General features: G+C 49.1%; 1 protein-coding gene across 2 annotated transcripts in view; it reads right to left on the bottom strand.

Moving 5' to 3' along the window:
* Positions 1-27,007, bottom strand: part of LOC137376051 (platelet-derived growth factor receptor beta-like) — a 107,515-nt gene that overhangs the window by 45,782 nt on the left and 34,726 nt on the right. For both annotated transcript variants that reach the window (XM_068044035.1, XM_068044034.1), the window contains exons 6-12: positions 20,401-20,560; positions 15,518-15,707; positions 13,980-14,095; positions 11,474-11,597; positions 7,967-8,178; positions 5,585-5,679; positions 1,123-1,255 (exon numbers count right to left, since the gene is read on the bottom strand). In XM_068044035.1, coding sequence (XP_067900136.1) covers positions 1,123-1,255; positions 5,585-5,679; positions 7,967-8,178; positions 11,474-11,597; positions 13,980-14,095; positions 15,518-15,707; positions 20,401-20,560 — 1,030 coding nt within the window. The remainder of the gene's footprint in view (positions 1-1,122; positions 1,256-5,584; positions 5,680-7,966; positions 8,179-11,473; positions 11,598-13,979; positions 14,096-15,517; positions 15,708-20,400; positions 20,561-27,007) is intronic.

Below are 27,007 nucleotides of genomic sequence, written 5' to 3' on the forward strand. Positions count from 1 at the left end.
AATCTTGTATGTCTCAATTAGATCGCCTCTCATTCTTCTAAACTCCAGAGAATATAGGCCCAATTTACTCAGCCTCTCATCATAGGACAACCCCCTCATCCCAGGGACCAATTTAGTAAATCTTCGCTGCACTGCCTCCAGTGCAAGTATATCCTTTCTTAAATGTGGAGACCACAACTGCACACCGTATTCCAGTTGCGGTCTCACCAAAGCCCTGTACAATATTAGTAAGACTTCTTTATTCCTGTACTCCAATCCCTTTGCAATAAAGGCCAACATGCCATTTGCCTTCCTAATAGCCTGCTGCACCTGCATGTTAACTTTGTGCCGAAGAAGGGTCACTGACCCGAAACGTTAACTCTGCTTCTCTTTCCACAGATGCTGCCAGACCTGCTGAGTGAATCCAGCATTTCTTGTTTTTGTTTCAGATTTCCAGCATCCGCAGTATTTTGCTTTTATGTTAACTTTGTGCGTTCATCGTACGAGTACCCCCAAGTCTCTGCCCCTCCCTCAGCCCATTTGACACTGAAACTCTCAGCTATGCTTTTGTTACCGCTAGACTCAACTCTGCTCTCCTTGCCAGTCTCCAATTTTCACTCTCCATAAACTTTAGCTCATCCAAAATTCGTGCTGTAATTTGCACCAAGTCCCATTTACATATCACCCCTGTGCTCGCTGATCAACGCTGGCTCCCAGTAATCCAACGACCCCAATTTAAAATTCTCATTTTTGTTTTCAGATCCCTCCATGGCCTCACCTCTGCCTATCTCTGTAACTTCCTCCAGCCCGATAACCCTTCCAAAGATCTCTGCACTCCTCCAATTCTGGACTCTTGCGAATCCCCGATTTTAAGCACTCCACTATTGGCAACCGCACCATCAGTTACCTGGGGCCCTAAGTTATGAAATTCCCTCCCTAAACGTCTCTGTCGCTTTCTCCTGCTTTTTGCCCCTATTTAAAACCTACTTTTATTTTAAGCAAAACCTCCTACCATCTATGCTCAAAGTTCAGTTTTGTTCCTTAGACTCCTGTGAAGTGCAGCGGGGCAGTTTACGATGTTAAAGGCACTATATAAATGCAAGTTGTAATTTCTTTTCTGGATGAATCACATTGGTTGCATACCCAGTGATAACTGGTTCCTGGGGAACTCCCAGGTTGAATCGTACGGAAGCTGCATTGGGTCAACGTAAATGTATTCATGCCCATCCGAGCTGATGGACTCGATGACTTTCCAGCGGATTTCATAGCGAGGCTTCTGCATAAAACAGATACAACACGCGGTGGTTAAAGGGGCAAAATAAACACGGGAATAACAGAAAACCATTCAGCCCCTTGAGCCTGCTCTGACATTCAATCAAATCATGGCTGATCTGTACCTCAACTCCATTTACTTGCCTTTGCTCCATAACCTTGATACCCGTACCCAACAAAAATCTTTCGATCTCAGAACTAAAGCTCCATTGAACCCCAGAATCCACAGAATGTTGGGGGGGGGGGAGAGTGTTCCTGATTCCCATCACCTTTTGTGTGACAAAGTGATTCCAGACATCAGCCTGAACGGCCTGGCTCTAATTTTAATATTCTGGCCCTTGGTCTGGACACCCCTCACCAGAGGAAATTGTTTCTCGCTATCTATCCTATCAATTCCTTTAATCAACTTAAACACCACAATTAGATCACACCTTAATTTTCTACACTCAAGGGAACTCAAGTCTAGGTTATGCAACATGACCTCATAATTTAACCCTTTTTATCTCAGATGTCATTCTGGTGAATCTGCACTGCACCCCCCCCCCCACCCCCAAGTCCAATATAACCTTCCTGCAGTGCGATGCCCAGGACTGAACGCAGTTACTCCAGATGGGGTCAGATGGGCGGCACAGTGGTTAGCACCGCAGCCTCACAGCTCCAGCGACCCGGGTTCAATTCTGGGTACTGCCTGTGTGGAGTTTACAAGTTCTCCCTGTGACTGCGTGGGTTTTCTCCGGGTGCTCCGGTTTCCTCCCACATGCCAAAGACTTGCAGGTTGATAGGTAAATTGTCCATTAGCAATTGCCCCTAGTATAGGTAGGTGGTAGGGAAATATAGGGACAGGTGGGGATGTGGTAGGAATATGGAATTAGTGTAGGATTAGTATAAATGGGTGGTTGATGGTCGGCACAGACTCGGTGGGCCGAAGGGCCTGTTTCAGTGCTGTATCCCTAAGCTAAACTAAACAAGGCTACTTATAACTGTGACCTAACTTCCACTTCTGTGTATTTCAGATCTCTTGACATAAAGGTCAACATTCCATTAGCCTTTTTGATGACTTTTTGTACCAGTCACTCAGAGAGCTCGGAATCATAACAGTCCAAGGTGAAAGTGGTTAAGCTTCCATGGCAAATGATGGGACTATGAGGTGATCTAATTAAGGTTTTCAAGATTTTCAAAGGAAATGGAAAACCAAGTCAGAAAACTACCCCCTTATACCCCCCAACAGTGAAGGGGGCAAGCAGCGAGCGACACAAAATAAAAACAAGCCAGTTAGTGGGTGAGACAAAATGTCAAGCTGACCATTTTGCCAAAGTAACTCATCAGAGAAGAACATTGAAGCAGGCTGTATAAATGCGTTAAAGAGGGAAGGAGAGTTATTCCCAGAGAGAGGCATGAGTTGAACATAGTGCAAAGATGGGAAGCTGGGATTGAGAATCGGTGTCCGTGAAACCCGTACCCCAGTGAGTCAGTGTCTGTGGAACTGTATCCCAGTGAGAGTCAGTGTCTGTGGAACTGTATCCCAGTGAGAGTCAGTGTCTGTGGAACTGTATCCCAGTGAGAGTCAGTGTCTGTGGAACTGTATCCCAGTGAGAGTCAGTGTCTGTGGAACTGTATCCCAGAGAGAGTCAGTGTCTGTGGAACTGTATCCCAGAGAGAGTCAGTGTCTGTGGAACTGTACCCCAGTGAGAGTCAGTGTCTGTGGAACTGTACCCCAGTGAGAGTCAGTGTCTGTGGAACTGTACCCCCAAGAGAGTCAGTGTCTGTGGAACGGTACCCCCGAGAGAGTCAGTGTCTGTGGAACTGTACCCCAGTGAGTCAGTGTCTGTGGAACTGTACCCCAGTGAGTCAGTGTCTGTGGAACTGTACCCCAGTGAGTCAGTGTCTGTGGAACTGTACCCCAGTGAGAGTCAGTGTCTGTGGAACGGTACTGCAGAGAGAGTCAGTGTCTGTGGAACTGTACCCCAGTGAGAGTCAGTGTCTGTGGAGCCTGTAACCCAGTGAGAGTCAGTGTCTGTGGAGCCTGTAACCCAGTGGGAGTCAGTGTCTGTGGAACTGTACCCCAGTGAGAGTTAGTGTCTGTGGAACTGTACCCCATTGACAGTCGGTGCCTTTAAGAGGGAGAAAAGATCTTTTTTGTTGAAAATAAATAAATAATCTCTCAGCCAGAATTGAAACCTCCTGCTGCTAGTATTATGAATTTTTCTGCAGCTTTTTGTGGTGATTCAGCTGACTACTGCTGGCATTTCTATCCCAAACTCTGCATTGGGTCTTAGGTTAAACAAAGTGTTTCCTGTCATTCAACTTTATACTTGCAAGTGAGACAGAAATCATTAAACAAACTAAACAAGTTTTTGTTCCTGTAAATATTACCATAAAGAAGTAACTTCACTGGCATGCAATGTGCTGACACAGTTATTGAGAATGCCAGTGGAGCAGGGGCTGTGGGAGTGCAGTACTGGTGCAGTGAGTGATGATCCAAGTGGGCGGTGCGGGCACTTACTCATGCAGTGAACGAAGATACCAGTGGGGCGCGCTGCGCTGGTTTGAACAGTGATAACAGTGAAGACGCCGCACTGGCGCAGTGAGTGAGGATACCAGTGGGAGGCGCTGTACTGGTGCAGTGAGTGATCATACCAGTGGGAGGCGCTGTACTGGTGCAGTGAGTGATGATACCAGTGGGAGGCGCTGTACTGGTGCAGTGAGTGATGATACCAGTGGGAGGCGCTGTACTGGTGCAGTGAGTGATGATACCAGTGGGAGGCGCTGTACTGGTGCAGTGAGTGATGATACCAGTGGGAGGCGCTGTACTGGTGCAGTGAGTGATGATACCAGTGGGAGGCGCTGTACTGGTGCAGTGAGTGATGATACCAGTGGGAGGCGCTGTACTGGTGCAGTGAGTGATGATACCAGTGGGAGGCGCTGTACTGGTGCAGTGAGTGATGATACCAGTGGAAGGTGCTGTACTAGGGCAATGAGTGATGCATCCAGTGGGAGGCGCTGTACTGGCACAGCAAATGAGGATACCAGTGGGAGGCGCTGTACTAGCGCAGTGAGTGAGGATACCAGTGGGATGCGCTGTACTGGAGCTGTGAGCGATGATACCAGTGGGAGGCGCTGTACTGGCGCAGTGAGTGACGATACCAGTGGGAGGCGCTGTACTGGCGCAGTGAGCGACGATACCAGTGGGAGATGCTGTACTGGTGCAGTGAGCGATGATACCAGTGGGAGGCGCTGTACTGGTGCTGTTTGCGAGGATATCAGTGGGAGGCACTGTACTGGTGCTGTGTGCAAGGATACTAGTGGGAGGCGCTGTACTGGTGCAGTGAGCGATGATACCAGTGGGAGGTGCTGTACTGGTGCAGTGAGCGATACCAGTGGGAGGCGCTGTACTGGTGCAGTGATCGAGGATACCAGTGGGAGGCGCTGTACTGGTGCAGTGATCGAGGATACCAGTGGGAGGCACTGTACTGGTGCAGTGAGTGACGATACCAGTGGGAGGCACTGTACTGGTGCAGTGATTGAGGATACCAGTGGGAGGCGCTTTACTGCTGCAGTGATCGAGGATACCTGTGGGAGGCGCTTTACTGCTGCAGTGATCGAGGATACCAGTGGGAGGTGACGTACTGGTGCAATGATTGATGATACCAGTGGGAGGCGCTGTACTGGTGCAGTGATTGATGATACCAGTGGGAGGCGCTGTACTGGTGCAGTGAGTGATACCAGTGGGAGGCGCTGTATTGGCGCAGTGATTGATGATATCAGTGGGAGGTGCTGTACTGGCGCAGTGATTGATGATACCAGTGGGAGGCGCTGTACTGGTGCAGTGAGTGATGATACCAGTGGGAGGTGCTGTACTGGTGCAGTGAGTGATGATACCAGTGGGAGGTGCTGTACTGGTGCAGTGAGTGATGATACCAGTGGGAGGTGCTATACTGGTACAGTGAGTGATGATACCAGTGGGAGGTGCTATACTGGTACAGTGAGTGATGATACCACTTCACTATGATATACATCAGGAAAAGGGCCATTCAGCCCATCAAGCCTCTCACGGTCCATAAAGGATGAACAATGAGGAGCATTGAACGTAGTTGGTTAATAAATTGTGGGGGGGGGGGGGGGAAGGAGAGAGAGAGTCACAGAGATAGAGATGAAGATAAAAAAAGAAAATTAAATGCAGAGCTAGAGTGAGAGAGGGAAGTTGGAGAGAGGAATTGAAAATCAGAGGCAACAAAAGGATTGCTCAGTGTGGTGAGGATTATGGTAACTCTGCCAATGCCAGGTCTGAGTAAGATTACTCATACTCATTATTTCCTGACATCCAATCTCTTACCTTCTGCCAAACTACAACCAGAACAACCAATGAGATGATTATGATGACCAACAAAACCAAGATGGCGGCCACAGTGACCAGCTGGGAGCGCATGCCTGAAGGAGGAAATTTGGAAAAGGTTAAAGGTTTTACTTCTGAAGAAAGTTTGTTAAATATTGTAAATAACCAATATTGTCTTTGCACCATGCAGCACAGAGAGGAAGAACAGGGTTTGTATATTACAGCAACAGCTTGCATTTCTATAGCGCCTTTCGCGCCCTCAAGCCATCCTGAAACACTTTACAGCCAGTGAAGTACTTTTGAAGTGTAGTCACTGTTGTCATGTAGGAAACGTGGCAGCCAATTTGCACACAGAAAGCTCCCACAAACAGGAATGTGATCATGATAATCTGTGATGTTGGCTGAGGGATAAATATCGACCCAGGACACCAGGGAGAACTCACCTGCTCTTCATCAAATAGTGGCCTTGGGATCTTTTATGTCCACCTATGAGGGCAGACGGGGCCTGGGTTTAACTTCTCCACCAACAGACGGCATGTTCTCTAGTGCAGCATTCCCGGAGTACCACACTGCGGTTCCAGAGCTGCGCACAGCTCATTAAGGACTCATGTGCGGCTCCAGAACTTGATCGATTGAGCCTGTTTTAATGATGATTAACTGGCGTGTTTTGTTCTTTAAACTTTTATCAACATTGTATTCGTGAGAAAATATCATTCAATGAACAACTTTAACTTTTAAAATATTGTTGAAGTGGGTCTCTGTCCTGTTTTTCATTATTATTGTCATTTGAGTAACAGCATTACGGCTCTTAAGTTATTGTGGTTTTTGACTTCTTACCAAACCCTAGACTAGGATAACTGCTCAAGTCGTTAGGGTGGAACTTGAAACCAGAAGCAAGAGTGTACCCACTGAGTCACTTAAAGACCAAACTTTTCAGGTGACTTTCTGACTTTGTTCAGCCTCACCCACTGCTGTTCTATATTGAAAACTAGCCTGTCTGATCAGGAACTGCATGGGTGTGGACACTGATCTACCCCACAACTACCACACACAAAGAAACAGTAGTTGCGGCCTTAAAATGGAAAGATTGATTGGATGAGCGAGTCCGGCACTGGTTGAAATTGTGACTAGTGCAGCTTATTTATTATTTACACTCACTGCGGTGGGATCACAACACACATCGAATGTGCGGGTGGTGTTTAGCAATGGAACCTGTAACCGTGTCACTCTGTTAACTCTGAGGCCACAATCCCAGCCAATGTCTTGCACGAATGCCCAATCTCAGGTCATTACCCTATGGAGTTTTGGGACGTGGGTCTGTGTCTGCGATTCACCTCCCCACCCCCGTCCTGCACCGTGAACTCTTGATGTCACTTGGATTGCTGGTGTCAGTTGTCAAATGGGGGCCAGCCAGTCTCGCACAGGGAAGAGCAGAACCTACACACCCAATAGTTCCATTGAACTACCACTTCAATACAACCTGCCCTCAGAATTCAACACTTTCAGCCCCAGTATTCTGGAGAATCTGTGCTGCACCCTCTCCAAGGCCAATATATCCTTCCTGAGGTGCAGTGCCCAGAACTGAACACAGTTACTCCAGATGGGGTTTAACCAGAGCTCCGTGCAACTGTAACATAACTTCTGTACCTTTGTATTCCAGCTCCTTAAGGGATCATCCCCCCCATTCCGCACCCCTGTGTTTCCCTGCTCCGCTGTCTCTTATCTAATTCCTCTCTCCGTCTCCTCCAGCTGTCTCCTCCCACTGTTTGTCTCCCCGCCACACCCATACCCACCCCCCCCTGTGCTGTCTCCCGCCTGCACCCCTGCACTGTTCACAGAATTGTTACAGCACAGAAGGACGCCATTCGGCCCGCCATGTCTGCGCTGGCTCTCCGAAGGAGCAATTCACCTCGCGCCATTCCTCCGCCTTCTCTCCGTAGCCGTGAACAGATCTCCTTTTCAGATAATAATCCAATTCCCTTTTGAATGCCTCGATTGAATCTGCCTCCACCACACTCTCAGACAGTGCATTCCAGATCCTAACCACTCGCTGCATGAAGAAGTTTTTCTTCATGTTGCCATTGCTTCTTTTGCCAGTTACCCTAAATCTGTGCCCTCTTGTTCTCGATCCTTCCACCCATGGGAACAGTTTTTCCATATCTACTCTGTCCAGACCCCTCGTGATTTTGAGCACCTTTATCAAGTCTCCCTTCTCTTCACCAAGGAGAACAGTCCCAGCTTCTCCAATCTATCTACATATCTGAAGTTCCTCATCCCTGGAACCATTCTGGTGAATCTTTCCACACTCTCTCGAATGCCTTCACCGCTATCCAAAAGTGTGATGCCCAGAATTGGACACAGTACTCCAGTTGTTATACCCACCGTGAGAAACAAGCTTGACCTCCCGGCTCACAGTTCCAAAGCCGTTCGTGGCGGAGCAGCGCACCGCAGCAGTTTCGTCGGCGCCCTCCTGGATGAGGACACTCTCCACGTGGAAGACGCTGTTTTCCGGCAGCTCCGAGATCCGTTTCTCCACCCGGATCCTGCTCGAGTTGATTTTCAATGGGGTCCATTTCCCCTCCTTGTTGTTGCACCTGGAATAATTCATCAGATTCCATGAGAAGGTAACATTGGGAATCTGTTGTTTGGGGTTGTTGGGGAGGGGAGGGGTGCGGAGCAGCTCTGCAAAGGAGCAGCGGGTTAATCGAAGCAGAAATTACCAGCCTTCAGCACACCCAACACAATGAATCAGAAGTCTGAACACGAGCATAGGATCAAAGATGGCCATTCAGCCCCTCGAGTCCTGTTATTCTATTATATCATGGTTGATCTGTATCTAAACTCCATTGACCCACCTTGGTTCTGTAACCCTTAATACCCTTTGCTTAACAAAAATCTATCAATCTCAGTTTTGAAATTTTCAATTGACCTCCAGCTTTTTGTAGGAGAAAGTTCCAGGTTTCTGTCATCCTTTGTGTGAAGAAGTGCTTCCTGAAAGACTTAGCTCCAGTTTTAAGGTTCTGCCTCTTGTTTGGAATTCCTCCACCACAGGAAATACTTTCTCTCTATCTTTTTGATCAACTCCTTTCATTACCTTAAACACTGCAATTAGATCTCCATCTTAATCTTCTAAACTCAAGGGAATACAAGCCTGTAACCTGTCCACGTAATTCAACCCTTTTGGTCCCGGTATCATTCTGGTAAATCTGGTGAATGAAGCAGGGAAGTATGTTTATTGATCTACAAATTCCACCAAAAATGTGAAGGAGGGAAACCTGTGGGGAGGAACCTTGAGTCAAAGTCCTCTCCCTCCCTATCCAACTTCCTCCACAAGAAGGACCAATGGTCTGATTGAACCTGAATGCCCTGTGGTCTGAACAGGGCCATTCCACTAGGAACTGCAACCACTAACAGTATCCCCCACTGCCTCGTGTCACAGGATGGCAAGAGGAGAGAGAACGCTGCCCAAATCTTACACTGTCTGACAGCCCATAAAGGCCCATGGAACAGTAGGTCTTGGCAAGATCGGCATTTATTGCCCATCCCTAGTTGCCCGCTGAGAAGGCAGTGGTGAACCTTCTTCTTGAACGGCTGAAATCCGTGTGGTGAAGGTGCTCCCACAGAGAGGGAGTTCCTGGATTTGGACCCAGTGACGATGAACTTCATAGAAATCCAAGTTGGGATGGTGTGTGTGACTTGGAAAGGAAATTGGTTGTTCCCATTGCATCTGCTACTCTTATTCTTCTATGTGGATAGACAAATCAGAATTGTACTCAACCACAATCTGTAACCTCATGGCCTGGCATATCCCCCACTCTACCATTACCATCAAGCCAGGAGACCAACCCTGGTTCAATGAAGAGTACAGGAGGGCATGCCAGGAGCAGCACCAGGCATACCTCAAAATGAGGTGTCAACCTGGTGAAGCTACAACACAGGACTATCTGCGTGCCAAACTGCGTAAGCAGCATGCGATAGACAGAGCTAAGCGATCCCATAACCAACGGATCAGATCGAAGCTCTGCAGTCCTGCCACATCCAGCCGTGAATGGTGGTGGACAATTAAACAACTAACTGGAGGAGGTAGCTCCACAAATATCCCCATCCTCAACGATGGGGGAGCCCAGCACATCAGTGCGAAAGATAAGGCTGAAGCATTTGCAACAATCTTCAGCCAGAAGTGCCGAGTTGATGATCCATCTCGGCCTCCTCCTGAAGTCCCCAGCATCACAGATGCCAGACTTCAGCCAATTCGATTCACTCCGCGTGATATCAATAAACGACTGAAGGCATTGGATACTGCAAAAGCTAAGGGCCCTGACAATATTCCGGCAATAGTACTGAAGACCTGTGCTCCAGAACTTGCCGCGCCCCTAGCCAAGCTGTTCCAGTACAACTACAACACTGGCATCTACCCTGCAATGAGGAAAATTGCCCAGGTATGTCCTGTACACAAAAAGCAGGACAAGTCCAACCCGGCCAATTACCGCCCCATCAGCCTACTCTCGATCATCAGTAAAGTGATGGAAGGTGTTGTCGACAGTGCCATCAAGCGGCACTTGCTTAACAATAACCTGCTCAGTGACGCTCAGTTTGGGCTCCGCCAGGGCCACTCTGCTCCTGACCTCATTACAGCCTTGGTTCAAACATGGACAAACGATTGAACTCTTTGAGGTGAGGTGAGAGTGACTGCCCTTGACATCACGGCAGCATTTGACTGAGTCTGGCATCAAGGAGCCCTAGCAAAACTGAGGTCAATGGGAATCAGGGGGAAAACCCTCCGCTGGCTGGAGTCATACCTAACGCAAAGGAAGATCATTGTGGTTGTTGGAGGTCAATCATCTGAGCTCCAGGACATCACTGCAAGAGTTCCTCAGGGTAGTGTCCTAGGCCCAACCATCTTCAGCTGCTTCATCAATGACCTTCCTTCAATCGTAAGATCAGAAGTGGGGATGTTCGCTAATGATTGCACAATGTTCTGCACCATTTGTGACTCCTCAGATACTGAAGCAGTCCGTGTAGAAATGCAGCAAGACCTGGACAATATCCAGGCTTGGGCTGATAGGTGGCAAGTAACATTTGCACCACACAAGTGCCAGGCAATGACCATCTCCAACAAGAGAGAATCTAACCATCTCCCCTTGACATTTAACAGCATTACCATCGTTGAATGCCCCACTATCAACATCCTAGGGGCTACCATTGACCAGAAACTGAACTGGAGTAGCCATATAAATACCGTGGCTACAAGAACAGGTCAGAGGCTAGAAATTCTGAGGCGAGTAACTCACCTCCTGACTCCCCAAAGCCTGTCCACCATCTACAAGGCACAAGTCAGGAGTGTGATGGAATACTCTCCACTTGCCTGGATGGGTGCAGCTCCAACAACACTCAAGAAGCTCGACACCATCCAGGACAAAGCAGCCCGCTTGATTGGCACCCTATCCACAAACATTTACTCCCTCCAGCACCAACGCACAGTGGCAGCAGTGTGTACCATTTACAAGATGCATTGCAGCAATGCACCAAGGCTCCTCAGACAGCACCTTCCAAACCCGCGACCTCTACCACCTCGAAGGACAAGGGCAGCAGATACATGGGAACACCACCACCTGCAAGTTCCCCTCCCAGTCACACACCATCCTGACTTGGAACTATATCGGCGTTCCTTCACTGTCGCTGGGTCAAAATCCTGGAACTCCCTTCCTAACAGCACTGTGGGTGTACCTACCCCAAATGGACTGCAGCAGTTCAAGAAGGCAGCTCACCACCACCTTCTCAAGGGCAATTAGGGATGGGCAATAAATGCTGGCCTGGCCAGCGTCGCCCACATCCCATGAATGAATTAAAAAAAAAACAGATATCCTGGGAATTCTTGGACTTCATTACCTCTTCAGGTCATGGCATGTGTACCAGATGACCTCTGGCAAAGGTGATCCCTCAGTAACACAGGTCACAGTCTGCATACCGCTGGGTTGAAGATAGTCATTCAGGTCCAGGATCCTAGCTGGAACTATAGGTTAAAGAAAAGACAGTAGGTATAATAAACCATGGACATCGAAACCCATTGATGCTTGCTGTGTTACTCTGGACTATTTGCTCCTTTTATAACTTCTGTATTCAGAAACTGAGGCAAAGGCTCAAAGCCAAAATTGCAGACAAGGGTAGGAGTGAAGATGAATTAAATCAACATGGTTTGGTTAGTTGGCACCAAGCCTTGTATTTTTATAAAGCCTTTGAATTGAAGGGAAGACTGAGGAAGGTGAGGAGTTCCGCAGTTTGGATATCTGAGGAATTAATCTGTCTGAATAGTAAATAGAATCATAGAATAGTTACAGCACAGAAGGAGGCCATTTGGCCCGTCGAGTCCATGCTGGCTCTCTGCAAAAGCAATTCAACTAGTCCCAAGCCCTCGCCCTTTCCCAGTAACCTTGCACATTTTTTATCTTCAGGTGTTTATCCAATTCTCTTTTGAAAGCCATGATTGAATCTACTTTCACCACCCTCTCAGGCAGTGCTTTCCAGATCTTATCAAACCGCTGCATAAAAATATGTTTTCCGATGTCGTCTTTGGTTCTTTTGCAAATCACCTTAAATCTGTGTCCTCACGTTCTCACACCTCCACCAATGGGAACAGTTTCTCTCTATCCACTCTATCTAAACCCCTCATGATTTTGAACACCTCTATCAAACCTCCTCTTAATCTTCTCTTCTCCAAGAAGAACAGCCCCAGCTTCTCCAATCGATCCATGTAACTGATGTTCCTCATCCCTGGAACCACACTTGTGAATTTTTTCTGCACCATCTCTAAAGCCTTCACATCCTTCCTAAAGTGCGGTGCGCAGAACTTGGACATAATACTTAGTTGAGGCCGAACCAGTATTTTACAAAGATTCATCATAACCTTTTTGCTTTTGTACTCTCTGCCTCTATTTATAAAGCCCAGGATCCTGTATGCTTTATTAACCACATTCTCAACCTGCCCTGCCACCTTCAATGATTTGTGCACGTACACCCCCAGGTCCCTCTGTTCCTGCACCCCCTTTAGAATTATATCCTTTATTTTATATTGTCTCCCTTCGTTTTTCCTACCAAAATCTATCACTTCATAATTTTCAGCATTAAATTTCATCTGCCACTTGTCTGCCCATTTCACCAGCCGGTCTATGTCCTCTTGAAGTCTATCACTATCGCCCTCACAGTTCATAATACTCAGAAGCTTTGTGTTATCTGAAAATTTTGAAATTGTGCCCTGTACACCCAAGTTTCAGACATTAATATATATTAAGAAAAGTGGTGATCCTAATACTGACCCCTGGGGAACCCCATTATATACCTTCCTCCAGTCTGAAAAACAACCGTTCTCCACTACTCTCTGTCTCCGGTCACTCATCCAACTTCTTATCCATGCTGCCACTGTCCCTTTTATTCCATGGCCTTCAACTTTGCTGACAAGCCTGTTATTTTATCAAATGCCTTTTGGAAGTCCAATACACCACATCAACTGCCTTACCCTCATCAACCCTCTTTGGCAGCGCATCAAAAAACTCAATCAAGTTAGTTGAACCCGATTTGCTTTTAATAAAACCATGTTGGCTTTCTCTAATTAATCCATCCTTATTCAAGTGACTGCTAATTTTGTCCCAGATTATTGGTTCGAAAAGCTTTTCCACCAAGCTTAAACTGGCCTATAATGATGTGATGATTAGAGTGTAGTGGTGACGTGGTGAGTGTGTTAGATGTTGCATTTAGGAGGAGCAGCCCATATCTCAGTATTATAGCTCGGGTAAATAAATATATTTGAATATTTTTCCCATTTTCCCTTTGGTATTCTCTTCCCCCATTCCCCCATCCTTCCCCCCACCCCCCAAATATTTACACAACTCTTTCTTGGGGGCAGTGAAAAAGGGTGAACTTGCATTTCTGTACCTCTTTTTCAGATCTCAGGATGTCGCAAATCACTTCACAACAATGAAGTCCTTTTTGAGGTTTACTCACTATTGCACTGTAGGAAATGCAGCAGCTAATTTGTGCATAGCAAGATCCCACAAACAGCAATGTGATAAACCGTTTGGGTGCTGTTTTAAGTGAGTTAGATAAATAATTGAGGAGAGAAAATATACAGGGCTATGGGGAAAGAGCAGGGGAGTGGGACTAATTGAATAGCTCTTTCAAAGATGGCCTCGTTCTGTGCTGTATGTTTCCATGCCTCTATGATTCTAAGAAAGTCCATTCAGTTAATGTTGGTTGAGGGATAAACATTGGTCAAGACACCAGGGAAAACTCCCCTGCTCTTCAGAACAGTGTTGTGTGATCTTTGATGTCCATCTCATGTCAGCCAAAGATTTCGTTCAGCAATGAATTCTTTCAGAATGAGACAGTGTAAAAGTCTCACCATTTACGCGCAAAGTGAAGGTAAACTCCTCCTTGTCTTCAGCATTCGAGACGTGAATGCTATAATTCCCAAAGTCTTCTTCCTTCACACGGATGAGATTGAGTATGCACTGATACCTGGGGTTGGGGGAAGTGGGGGAACGGAATGATAGTGATTAGTGTGATACAGGGGGATGTATCCTGGGGAGGCGCAGGATACTGCATTCCAGATTAAAAGGAACACTTGTTTTTATAATATTGTCTTATTGCATCTCTCAGAAACATCTCTGGACTCTACATACAAAGGGAGACATTTAACCCTGACTCGCTAGAAAGGAAACCCATGGCAGGGAACACCCAATATTACTCTTCAATTACATCCCGGCCAATATTATTCTCCAATTACATCCCCCCCAATATTACTCTCCATTTACACCCGCCCAACATTACTCTCCATTTACATCCTGCCCGATGTTACTCTCCATTTACACCCACCCAATATTACTCTCCATTTACACCCGCCCAACATTACTCTCCATTTACACCCGCCCAACATTACTCTCCATTTACATCCTGCCCGACGTTACTCTCCATTTACACCCGCCCAATATTACTCTCCATTTACACCCGCCCAATATTACTCTCCATTTACACCCGCCCAATATTACTCTCCATTTACACCCGCCCAATATTACTCTCCATTTACACCCGCCCAATATTACTCTCCATTTACACCCGCCCAATATTACTCTCCATTTACACCCGCCCAATATTACTCTCCATTTACACCCGCCCAATATTACTCTCCATTTACACCCGCCCAATATTACTCTCCATTTACACCCGCCCAATATTACTCTCCATTTACACCCGCCCAATATTACTCTCCATTTACACCCGCCCAATATTACTCTCCATTTACACCCGCCCAATATTACTCTCCATTTACACCCGCCCAATATTACTCTCCATTTACACCCGCCCAATATTACTCTCCAATTAAATCCCACCCAATATGCTCTCTGTTGACCTCATTGGAGAGTAACATTGGGCGTGTATACATCATCATTGGATCCAATTCTGTTAGTTTCCTGATGGGTGGGTTAGGTGAAAACTGCCCTCCAATTAATTATTTTTGAAATGTGATACCCTTACCTACAAATCTATCCATCTCAGTCTTGAAAGCTCCAATAGCCCCCAGCATCAACAGCCTTTGCGGGAGAGAGTTCTCGATTTCATTGAATCTTACAGCTCTGTAGCAGGCAATTCACGCCATAATGCCCGTGGCGACTCATTGAAATATCTATTCATGCTCCCATTCTTTTCCTATAGCCCTGCAATGCTTCTATTCCTTTCTCCCTCACGTACTTAGCCAGCTTTCCCTTAAATGCATATATACTATTCATCCCAACTACTCCATATGGTAGCAAGTGCTACATTCTCACCACTCTCTGGGTCTCGGGGTTTCTCCTGAATTCACTATTGGATTTATTAGTGATTACCCTATATTTGTGGCCCTGAGAATTGTGTTGACTGGATGGAAATAATACGAACATTTACCTGTTTTCTCCCAGTGATTTGTTGCTAAATGTCACTTGATTGGTCCTTTCGTTGAATGGTATGTTGTCCTTCAGCCACTTGACAGTGGGGGCTGGGAAAGCCGTTATATTAACCACAAACATTTTCACCTCTGATAATTCTGCATATTCGGTGTCACTCAGATCTGTGTTGAGCTGAACAAATCCGGTCGCTGTAAAGGCACCACATAGAATGTTACAGCACAGAAAGAGGCCATTCAGCCCATTGTGCCTGCGCCAGCTCTTTGAAAGAGCTATTCAATTAGTCCCACTTCCCCTAACCATTCCCCCCATAGCCCAGCAAAATTTCTCATCAAGTATTTATCCAATTCCCTTTTGAAAGTTATTAAATCTGCTTCCACTGCCCTTTCAGGCAGTGCATTCCAGATCATAACAGCTCGTTGAGTAAAAATCATTTCTCCTCATTTCCCCGCTGTTCCTTTTGCTAATTATCTTAAATCTGTGTCCTCTGATGACCGACCCTCCCACCATTGGAAACACTTTCTCCCTACCTCCTCTGTCAAAACCCTTCAAGATTTTGAACAACTCTATTAAGTCTCCTCTTAAGCTTTTCTGCTCAGAGGACAAGCCCAGCTTCTCCGGGGACTCCACATGACTGAAGTAAATGTGGCTTCAATGTGGTTTTGACCCAAACATCTCATGAGTTTAAGATCTGGTTTGGCAGTGACGGAGTGTGGGGTCATAGTTCATTGGTGCCCAACATAAAGGGGCACGAGCTAGGACCATGTAAAGGAGGACACTGTAGGATCAGAGAAACATCACTTTGTCCCACAAGCCCACCCCATCTTGAATGACCTAAACTCGTCTAACCCACCTTCTTATCCTATCCCCCAATTCCTTTGGAAACATGTGTGTGGTCTCATGACCCTAATTATACTGTCACATTCAGCATGCTTCCCTGGTTGTCTACACTACAACTTCCTTACCCCTCCTAAAGTCTCCAACCATTAACTTACGTTCTGATGATTTCAGAACCCTTTTGTTGGCATCTGGATGAAAGGCATGGAAGTACTTTTGAATCACCTTCCTCTGTGCATGACAGAAGGAAAGATTATGGATATTTAAACAATGTTTAATGGGACACCACGATGTAAAGGCTGGCTACCCGACCCGAACCAGACAGGACCCGACGACATCTGTCTGGATCGGGGCGGGTTGGGTTGCGCTTCTGGGTCCGGCTTTCGGGCACGGGTCGGGTTGGGCTGGGTCTGGGTCGGACACACAGTATTAACTGGACTTGAAAGGTTGTTTAAAAAGATAAAGATTGGAGCCACAAAGTAAGTGATTGTTTGGTCATGAGTTAAACAGAAACCCATGGAGTTGTGCTCAGACGGGTTGTGCCACACTGTACAATTATCTGTATTGCTTAAAATAAACACAGCAATTGCCTGAAGGCTCAGAAAATATTATACATTACCTAGATGCTTGCTTTACAGGTTGAAATACTTGCTGCACGTTTATCCAGTGAACAACTGAGATGCAGAGACCAGGAAGGTCCTGAGTGATTAATTATTATAAAATATACAGTACATAGAAAATATAAAATGATCACCGTCAGGACTCTAGTCTGCACACATACAGTACTGTACTAGAGAAGGTGGTGGTGAGCTGCCTTCTTGAACCGCTGCAGTCCATTTGGGGTAGGTACACCCACAGTGCTGTTAGGAAGGGAATTCCAGGATCTTAACCCAGCGACAGTGAAGGAACGGCAATAGTTCCAAGTCAGGATGGTGTGTGACTTGGAGGGGAACTTGCAGGTGCTGGTGTTCCCATGCATCTGCTGCCCTTGTCCTTCGAGGTGGCAGAGGTCGCGGGTTTGGAAGGTGCTGTCTAAGGAGCCTTGGTGTGTTGCTGCAGTGCATCGTGTAGATGGTACACACTGCTGCCACTGTGCGTCGGTGCTGGAGTATTCCATCACACTCCTGACTTGTGCCTTGTAGATGGTGGACAGGCTTTGGGGAGTCAGGAGGTGAGTTACTCGCCGCAGGATTCCTAGCCTCTGACCTGCTCTTGTAGCCATGGTATTTATATGACTACTCCAGTTCAGTTTCTGGTCAATGGTAGCCCCTAGGATGTTGATAGTGGGGGATTCAGTGATGGTAATGCCATTGAATGTCAAGGGGAGATGGTTAGATTCTCTCTTGTTGGAGATGGTCATTGCCTGGCACTTGTGTGGTGCGAATGTTACTTGCCACTTATCAGCCCAAGCCTGGATGTTGTCCAGGTCTTGCTGTATTTTTACATGGACTGCTTCAGTATCTGAGGAGTCACAAATGGTGCTGAACATTGTGCAATCATCAGCGAACATCCCCACTTCTGACCTTATAATTGAAGGAAGGTCATTGATGAAGCAGCTGAAGATGGTTGGGCCTAGAACACTACCCTGAGGAACTCCTGCAGTGATGTCCTGGAGCTCAGATGATTGACCTCCAACAACCACAACCATTTTCCTTTGCGTTAGGTATGACTGCAACCAGCAGAGAGTTTACCCCTGATTCCCATTGACTTCAGTTTTGCTAGGGCTCCTTGATGCCATACTCGGTCAAATGCTGCCTTGATGTCAAGGGCAGTCACTCTCACCTCACCTCTTGAGTTCAGCTCTTTTGTCCATGTTTGAACCAAGGCTGTGATGAGGTCAAGAGCTGAGTGGCCCTTGCGGAACCCAAATTGAGCGTCACTGAGCAGGTTATTGCTAAGCAAGTGCTGCTTGATGGCACTGTTGATGACACTTTCCATCACTTTACTGATGATTGAGAGTAAACTAGTGGGGCGGTAATTGGCCGGGTTGGACTTGTCCTGCTCTTTGTGTACAGGACATACCTGGACAATTTTCCACATTGCCGGGTAGATGCCAGTGTTGTAGCTGTACTGGAACAGCTTGGCTAGGGGTGCGGCAAGTTCTGGAGCACAGGTCTTCAGTACTATTGCCGGAATATTGTCAGGGCCCATAGCCTTTGCAGTATCCAGTGTTTTCAGTCGTTTCTTGATATCACGTGGAGTGAATCGGATTGGGTGAAGTCTGGCATCTGGGTACTACTCCATGGGTTTCTGTTTAACTCGTGACCAAACAATCACTGACTTCGTGGCTCCAATCTTCATCTTTTTAAACAACCTGTCAAGTCCAAATACAGCTTTTGTTGCTATTCTGCACAAATTGAAAAGGTGAAAAAAGGATTCGGAATCAGAAGGTAGGTAAAGTAAACATTCCGGTGGTCGGGTCGGGCTTGGGCCGGGCCTGGTGCGGGAAAAAATGTAAGGACCCGGGCCGGGTTGGGCTCGGGTCCGATGTGGTTCTGTCAGGTGCGGGTCGGGTTTTTTCTTCCTGACCTGAGCAAGCCTTTGCCACGATGACCAATTTGGTGGAAGCACCAAATAGCAGTGCTACAAAAAGCAGGAAGGTGTAGGAGCCCACAGAAGGCTGATCAGAGCTTTGGGCAGCTAAAATCAACTGATAGGTTTAACGTAAGACCTGGTCAATCGCTGTTCTAATGTCTTGATTCATTCAGACAGATTTATTAGTATACTGCTCACAACTGGAAATCCTGTTAGCAACAACGCACCCACTAAACATTGTGCAGGACTGTTCCTCTGAAGAGACAGAAAGACGAACAGCCAGAACCAGAAAGATGGAAAAAGAAAATAAGAAAGAAAAAGGAAGGAAGCAAGAAAAAGACACACTTGCATTTCTATAGCACCTTACACTGACTTCAGGATATCCCAAAGTGCTTTGCAGCCAATGAAATACTTTTGAAGAGTGGTTACTGTTGTGTTGTCGGAAACTCGGCGACCAAAAATCTATCTACCTCCTCTTTAAATACTTTCAGTGATCTAGCCTCCATAACTCCCTGAGGTAGAAAATTCCAGACATTCACTACTCTCTGAGAGAAGAAATTCCTTCGCATCTCAGTTTTAAATGAGTGTCCCCTTATCGTAACTATGTCCCCTAGTTCGAGATTCCCCCACTAGTGGAAACATCTTCTCAACATCAACCCTGTCAAGCCCCCTCAGAATCTTGTACGTTTCAATAAGATCAGTAGTAGTAGTAGGGGCGTGGAACGCCCTGCCTGCAACAGTAGTAGACTCGCCAACTTTAAGGGCATTTAAGTGGTCATTGGATAGACATATGGATGAAAATGGAATAGTGTAGGTCAGATGGTTTCACAGGTCGGCGCAACATCGAGGGCCGAAGGGCCTGTACTGCGCTGTAATGTTCTAATTCTAATTCTAATCATCCCTCATTCTTCTAAACTCTAATGAATAAAGGCCGAACCTGTTTGGCCGTTCTTGATAAGTCAACCCCTTCATCCCAGGAATCAGCCTAGTGAATCTCTTTTGAACTGCCTCCAATGCTAGTATATCCTTTCTTAAATACGGGGACCAAAACTGTACACAGTACTCCAGATGCTGTAAAGAACTCCCTGCCTCTTCAAAATAGTGCCATGGGATCTTTCACATCCACCTGAGAGGACAGACAAGGCCTCGGTTTAACATCTCATCCAAATAATGGTACCTCTGACACTGCAGCCCTCCCTCAGTACTGCACTGGGGGTGTCCAGGACTTTGTGCTCAAGTCTCTGGAATGGGACTACGATCCCACAACCTTCGCACTCAGAGGCAACAGAGTGATGCACTGAGTCGTGGCTGAACAATGGGGAAACTAACAGGTCGCCTCCTTTGTGATATGGTGGCATTTCACAAAACAACTGATGTCACTGAGGCTAAAACCTGCTCTCAGATTTACAATGGTTCCCACCCTCACCGACACCCCACCTCCCCTCTCCAAATCTGCTTGCATGAAGGTGCAACAGTGAACTTGCCCATTTTCATGGATAAAAAGTTACTCACCAAGAACGGTAATTTGCAGAGATTTCTCTTCGAATTGGTTCTCATAATAGAATCCTGTGACGCTGCAGTTGTACCATCCAGAATCTTCCAGTGTGGCACTTTCCAAATGCAGGGTTGAGTTCACCTGCTGACCCCCGTCAGACACAGATACTTGAGCTCCCTGAACAAACAAGGGCAGGTGGATTTAGTTCCGTTACTGAGCACTCCTCCGAGGCATCAAACATTTAGAGGGAGAGGAAGCCCACTGGGACTGTGTCCTGTTAAAACTACATTGTGTTATTCCAGTGCAGTACAGAGGGAGTGCTGCACTGTCAGAGGGGCAGTATTTTGAGGGAGCGCTGGATTGTCAGAGGGGCAGTACTGAGGGAGTGCTACACTGTCAGAGGGTCAGTACTGAGGGAGTGCCGCACTGTCAGAGGGGCAGTACTGAGGGAGTGCTGCACTATTGAAGTGCCATCTTTCAGGTGAAATGTCCTGTCTGCCCTCTTGGGTAGATCCCACAGCACTATTTCAAAGAAGAGCAGGTTGAGTTCTCCCCACTGCCCTGGCTAATATATCGGGTTTGGGAGTGTTTGATGGGACACTGCAGAGGGAGCTTTACTCTGTATCTAACCCTGTTTTTTTCCCGTTTTTTTTTTTAAAAACAGTGTAGAGGGAGCTTTACTCTGTATCTAACCCCGGTGTTGTACCTGACCTGGGGAGTGTTTGATGGGACAGTGTAGAGGGAGCTTTACTCTGTATCTAATCCCCGTGCTGTACCTGTCCTGGGGAGTGTTTGATGGGACAGTGTAGAGGGAGCTTTACTCTGTATCTAACCCCTGTGCTGTACCTGTCCTGGGGAGTGTTTGAGGGGACAGTGCAGAGGGAGCTTTACTCTGTATCTAATCCCCGTGCTGTACCTGTCCTGGGGAGTGTTTGATGGGGGACAGTGTAGAGGTAGCTTTACTCTGTATCTAACCCCTGTTTTTTTTTCCTGTCCTGGGGAGTGTTTGATGGGGGACAGTGTAGAGGGAGCTTTACTCTGTATCTAATCCCTGTGCTGTATCTGTCCTGGGGAGTGTTTGATGGGGGACAGTGTAGAGGGAACTTTACTCTGTATCTAACCCCCATGCTGTACCGGTCCTGGGGAGTGTTTGATGGGGGACAGTGTAGAGGGAGCTTTACTCTGTATGTAACCCTGTTGTTTTTTTTAGGAAGCCTTTATACCCCAGGCCCCTTCTATATATTCTTGTTGAAGAGGCTTTTATTCCCCATCCCGCTTTGTATACATTTTAAATAAATAACTTTATTAAAAACAGATAAATAAAACAAAAACTTAAATTAAAATAGTATTGTCTGCATCAATGATACACTCCAGCCCCTGCGGTGCCCACCGGTTTTGGAAGTCCTCAAGTGAACTGGCGGACACTGCATGCTCCTTCCCCAAGAACACCCGGGCGCGAATGGAACCTCGGAAGAGGGGCAGGCAATCAGGGTGTACGGACCCACCAACGGCCCGCAGCCTGGACCTGTGAATTGCCACGTTGGCCAGGCCCAGGAGCAGACCGACGAGGAGATCCTCCTCCCAGCCCACCCCTCTCCACACCGGATGCCCAAAGATCAGGAGCGTGGGGCTGAAGTGCAGTACTTGAGGAGCAGCCCCTTTAAATACTCAAAGAGGGGCTGCATCCTCGCACACTCTATATATACATGGCCGCATGTCCAGGCTGCAGAAAATACAGGCGGCCGGGAGTCCGTGAACCTACTTAAAAGTGTATTACACGTGACTGCCCTGTGAAGCCCCCTCCACCCCAGGTCCCCGATGTAAAGGGGGAAGACTCCCACGTAGAGAGACCTCCACCGGGGTTTCCCCTCGCTGCCAGATGGCAACACAGACCACCATGGCGTGTTCAGGCGGCAGACATGGGTGAGGAAGTGGAGAGTGTGCAGGAGCAGCTCGTACAGGAAACACCTTCACGCAGTGTGGAATGGCACAGAAGGCATTTCCAAGAGGCGGCTCAGGTCTGAGGAAGGTTTCGGGGCCTGGGTCTGATGAGCAGTTCCGGCTGAGCAGGGGTCAGCTCGGCCGGGAGCGCTCCGTACTTCCGAGCCCCCTCATCATCCACAGTGAGGGACATCCCGGAGGCTTCGGCTACTCCTCCGCCCGTCGGTCCGTCCCCGAAGCCAGCTGCCCGGACAGCTGAGGCACTCTCCTCCACCGATGGTAGGAGCGCCCTGACTGGAGGTGACCATGTTCCAGACTCCGAATAGATCCTGGTAAAAGACAGGCAACTCCCTCAGAGAGGCGCGGCTAACGTTCGCCACTGGGAGCTGCGTGTCGTCTTGAAGGCAGTGTCCCTGGCGGAATAGCTCGTGTTGGTATCTCTATAGGGTCCGAAGGCAGAGAGACGCAGCCTGGGTGCAGACACACCAGCGACTGGCCGCCCTCCTCATTCGGGAGACTCAGGACCCAGTGTTTCCTCTTGCCGCAGAAGAAATCGACAAGCATTCTAGATCTTGATGGCAAATGCATGCTGTGGGACCAAAGTGACCAACCGGTACCACAGCATTGAGGTTTATGACCAGCACTCGGCCCCTGTAGGAAGGCACTCGGAGCAGTCCTGTCCAGCGCCCCAGCCGAGTGGTGACTTTCACCTCCAACTCCTGCTAGTTTGCCGGCCAGGCTTCCTCAGCGGGGCCAAGCTGGACTCCCAGATAGATGAGGTGCATGGTGCTCCACACAAAAGATGTTAACTCCTCCGGCAGGGAGTCCACCCGCCACTGACCTACCAGGAGTCCGGAACATTTCTCCCAATTGATCCTCGAGGAAGAATGGCAGAAAAGGTCTGCTGACATGCGTGCATCCTCCGCAAGTCAATGGGATCTGTGACTGTGAGGAGCACGTCATTGGCGTAAGCCGAGAGGATGACCCGCATGCCCGGCCCGTGCAGAGCCAAACCCGTCAACCTCCTGCAAAGCAGGCACAGGAATGGCTCCATGCAGATAGTATACAATTGGCTGGACATGGGACATCCCTGACGTACTCCTCTCCCAAAGCGAGGGGGTGCCGTCAAGGACCCGTTAACTTTGACCAGTCACTCTGCGGCGGCGTATAAAAGTCGGAGCCAGGCCACAAAATGCAGCCCAAGTCCGAAAGTGCACAGAGTCCTGAAAAGATATTTGTGATCCACCCTGCCGAATGCCTTCTCTTGATCGAGGGAGAGAAATGGACAGACCAGTACATTGGAAAAGAAGGATCAGGTCCCAGACCAGGTGGATGTTGTCCTGGATGGACCGGCCCAGGACTGTGTAGGACAGGTTGGGGTGGGTCATGTGGGCCAGCAGAGAGCCCAGGTGGGTGGACATAGCCCCGGCCAAGATCTTATAATCCATGCTGAGGAGGGAGACCAGACACCAGTTCTTAAGTAAGTGGAGATCGCCCCTCTTTGGCAGCAGGACAATGACCACCTTGCGCCATGAGAGGGCCATCTCCCCGTTTGCCACTCTTTTCCCCAGGACCCATGCTTACTTGCCCCCCCAGAACGTCCTAGAACACCAATGAACTCCACGGTCAGCCTGTCCAGCCCCAGGGATTTACCCCTTGAGAGCTGGTGGAGGGCGCAGGTCAGCTCCGCCAATGTGAGCTGAGCCTCCAGTCCTTCAGTGCCCCCCCCAGGCTGACCCTTGGCAGGTCCTCCCACAAACCACTGCAAGCATCCTCGCTGAATTGATGCAGAGAGAACAATGTGCCATAATAGGTACGGACCAAGAGGCCCATTCCCTCCAGATCCGTGACGGATGATCCATCGTTGGCCAGCTACTTGACGAGCTGCTTACAGAACCCCTGCCATTTTTCCAACGAGTAGAAGAAGGGTGAGGCGTGGTCCAAATCTTACAGGATCTGGATCTGCGACCTCACGTACGTGCCTTGGGGCCCTTTGAGCTGCAGGTCCCTCAGCACGCCCTTCTTCTCTTTGTATGGCTGCCACAGGGCCAGGTGCATGGTGGCCTGACTGAGATGGGACTCCAAGTCGAGTACCTCCCTCTCCAGGGACCCGATCTTGGCTTCCCACCTCTTGGTTGACCCCTTCGCGTACTGCTGACAGAAGACAGGATGGGAGTCTTGTCCACATCCCCCCATAGTCTCAAGGAGGGGAAGCCCCCCACTTCCTTCTCCAGCTGGCCCAGAATCACCGAAGCGAGTCCTAGAATTGCTCGTCCTCCAGCAACATGTTGTTAAAGTGCCAGTACGTGGACTCCGTCCGTGTGCGGAGCGGAGCGGACTCCACCCACACCAGGCGGTGATCCGAGCATGGCACCAGCCGCATGGAGGCCGCTGAGACGCAGGAAATGTATGCCTGCGAAATGTAGAGGCCGTCGATTCGGGACTCTCCTCCTAAAGACCTCCACGTGGAGGCGCTGGAGTCGGGATGGAGATTCCACCAGATGTCCACCATGTCGAGATTGTGACAGAGGTGAGACCAGCTGGCGCGGGCGGGACGTCCGCCCCACCATGTGCGATGGGTGTGTCGGCTGCTGGCGATGACGACCCAGAGGAGGACGAGGACTTGGTGTGGGGCACAGAGGATGACCTTGAATCCGTTGCCAGTGAGGCGGTGGACTCCCTCGTGCCTCCTACCGAGTCTCCTCTCATCCCCACCGCGGAACTCAGGGACTCCCTCAACTTCTCCACCGACGCTTGGCTGCACTGGGGACTGGAACGATCCCTCACCTCGAGGGTATAGTTGAAATCCCCTCCTGAGGATGGTGCACTCGCCGCTATCGATAGAGCTCAAATGAGCGGACACGTCTTTAAAGAACCACGCTTACAATGCGCCGGGCCTGGGCGCGTACACATCCACAAAGTGGAGAGGCATGTTACCCAGGCGAACGGCGAGGTGGAGCAAGTGGCTCGGCACAAGCTCCTTGACTCCCAAGATCTCCGGCTGAAAAGTCGGGGCTAACAAGATAGCCACCCCACTAGAAACAGGGGTGAAGTGACTCATGTAGACCCCACCCTGCCACTCCAGGAGCCATGTGGCTTCGTCTCTCGGAACGGTGTGGGTTTCCTGCAGAAAGCTCACCGCATACTTCCCTTCCCTGAGGACTCAAGAGATTGTGAAATCTGTGGAGAGACCCTCTGCTGCCGTTGATGTTGAGGCTGGCTATGGTTATCTTCACGTCAAAAGTACTTTGATCCCATCACGGACACTTTACTGCGAGGAGGGAGCGGAAGTGCACCTCACCTTCCACACCCCAGCAACCGTTTGAGGAACGCTTTAAACTGGCGCCTCTCAACCAGTTTCACGGCTGCACCCTTCCTCCACTTCTTCAGGGTGGCATGGACAGACTGGAAGATCAACGCCAGACTCAACCACCGGCCGAGGGTCAGATGAACTTTGTTGCGGCAACCCCTGCATTCCGCGAGGAAGTCCCAGAGTTCCGCGGTAGGGGTGAGAGGAGACTCGGTAGGAGGTACGAGGGAGTCCACCGCCTCACTGGCGATGGATTCAAGGTTGTCCTCTGTGCCCCACACCGAGTCCTCATCCTCCTCTGGGTTGTCACCGCCACCAGCTGACACACCCACCGCACACTGTGGGGCTAACGTCCCGGCCGCGACAGCTAGTTCCACCTCTGTCACAATCTCACCCCCAGGATCGATGGTGGAGGAGTCCTCTCTGGGTTCTTGAATGGAACTGGAGCCTACGGGCGCCAGCAGTTCAGGACCCCTCCACCTCCGTCCCCGGGCCAGTGAACGGCCCAGGGGAGATGGTAGCTCCCATGTCAGGAAATCCGGCTGGAGCCGGGACCGGAGAGAGGAGGCCATATCCTGCCCCGCCAGCGCTCACAGGCCCAGCAGACAGGGAACTATGCAAATTGGCCTCTGGGTCGGGTACGTCCTGGGTGGCAGCATCAGGCTGCTGGGAGGGTTGACCCTCACAAGACTCGCCCCCACCCAGGACACATGACCCAGTGGCAGATGGGAGTTACCAAGATTACAGGGGCATCTTCCCCCCTTCCATTCCAAGGGACAGAGGGTTCCCTCCCAAGGCTCGAGGCCCTGATCATGCTGGTGGCAGGGAGGAGCCGAGGACCCGTGCCAGGAAGTGGACCCCACAATTTACGTTCCTCTTCAATGGAAGGGCGCCTCCTCCTCTGATTCCAGGAGGAGCATAGAGGTTCAGAGACCTTCATCTCAGTAGAGGTCCCTGCTTCTACCTCCACATGCCCCTGCCCAGATCCCTTGGGCCTGAACTCAGCCTTGGGGCAGGAGGTCTCCCTGGATTGGGCCCAGGGCTAATCTCAGGCTCAGGTTGTTGTTCTGTGTCCAGGGGGTGCACCTTTGTGAGTTTTGACTTGTGCCCTGCCTTCCTCCCACCAGGACGGTCTCCCCCACCTCACCGGCGGCCGTGAAAATCATGGCCTCCAGAACTGCCTGAACGGTGGTTGTTGCAGGTGTCGGGGGAGTAGTGGGAGGTGCAGCGGTGCTACCCTGGGCCACCAAGGTGGAGTTAGTGGTCCGGAGGTTGGGGTAGCTGTTCCGAACATGCCCCACCCACTTAGACATGGCATCGTGCCCCATCCGAGATCCAGTCAACACGGTAGGCCGCCCCCTGGAATTTGGCAT

This window comes from Heterodontus francisci, chromosome 12, assembly GCF_036365525.1.
Source record: "Heterodontus francisci isolate sHetFra1 chromosome 12, sHetFra1.hap1, whole genome shotgun sequence".
Classification (NCBI taxonomy): domain Eukaryota; kingdom Metazoa; phylum Chordata; class Chondrichthyes; order Heterodontiformes; family Heterodontidae; genus Heterodontus; species Heterodontus francisci.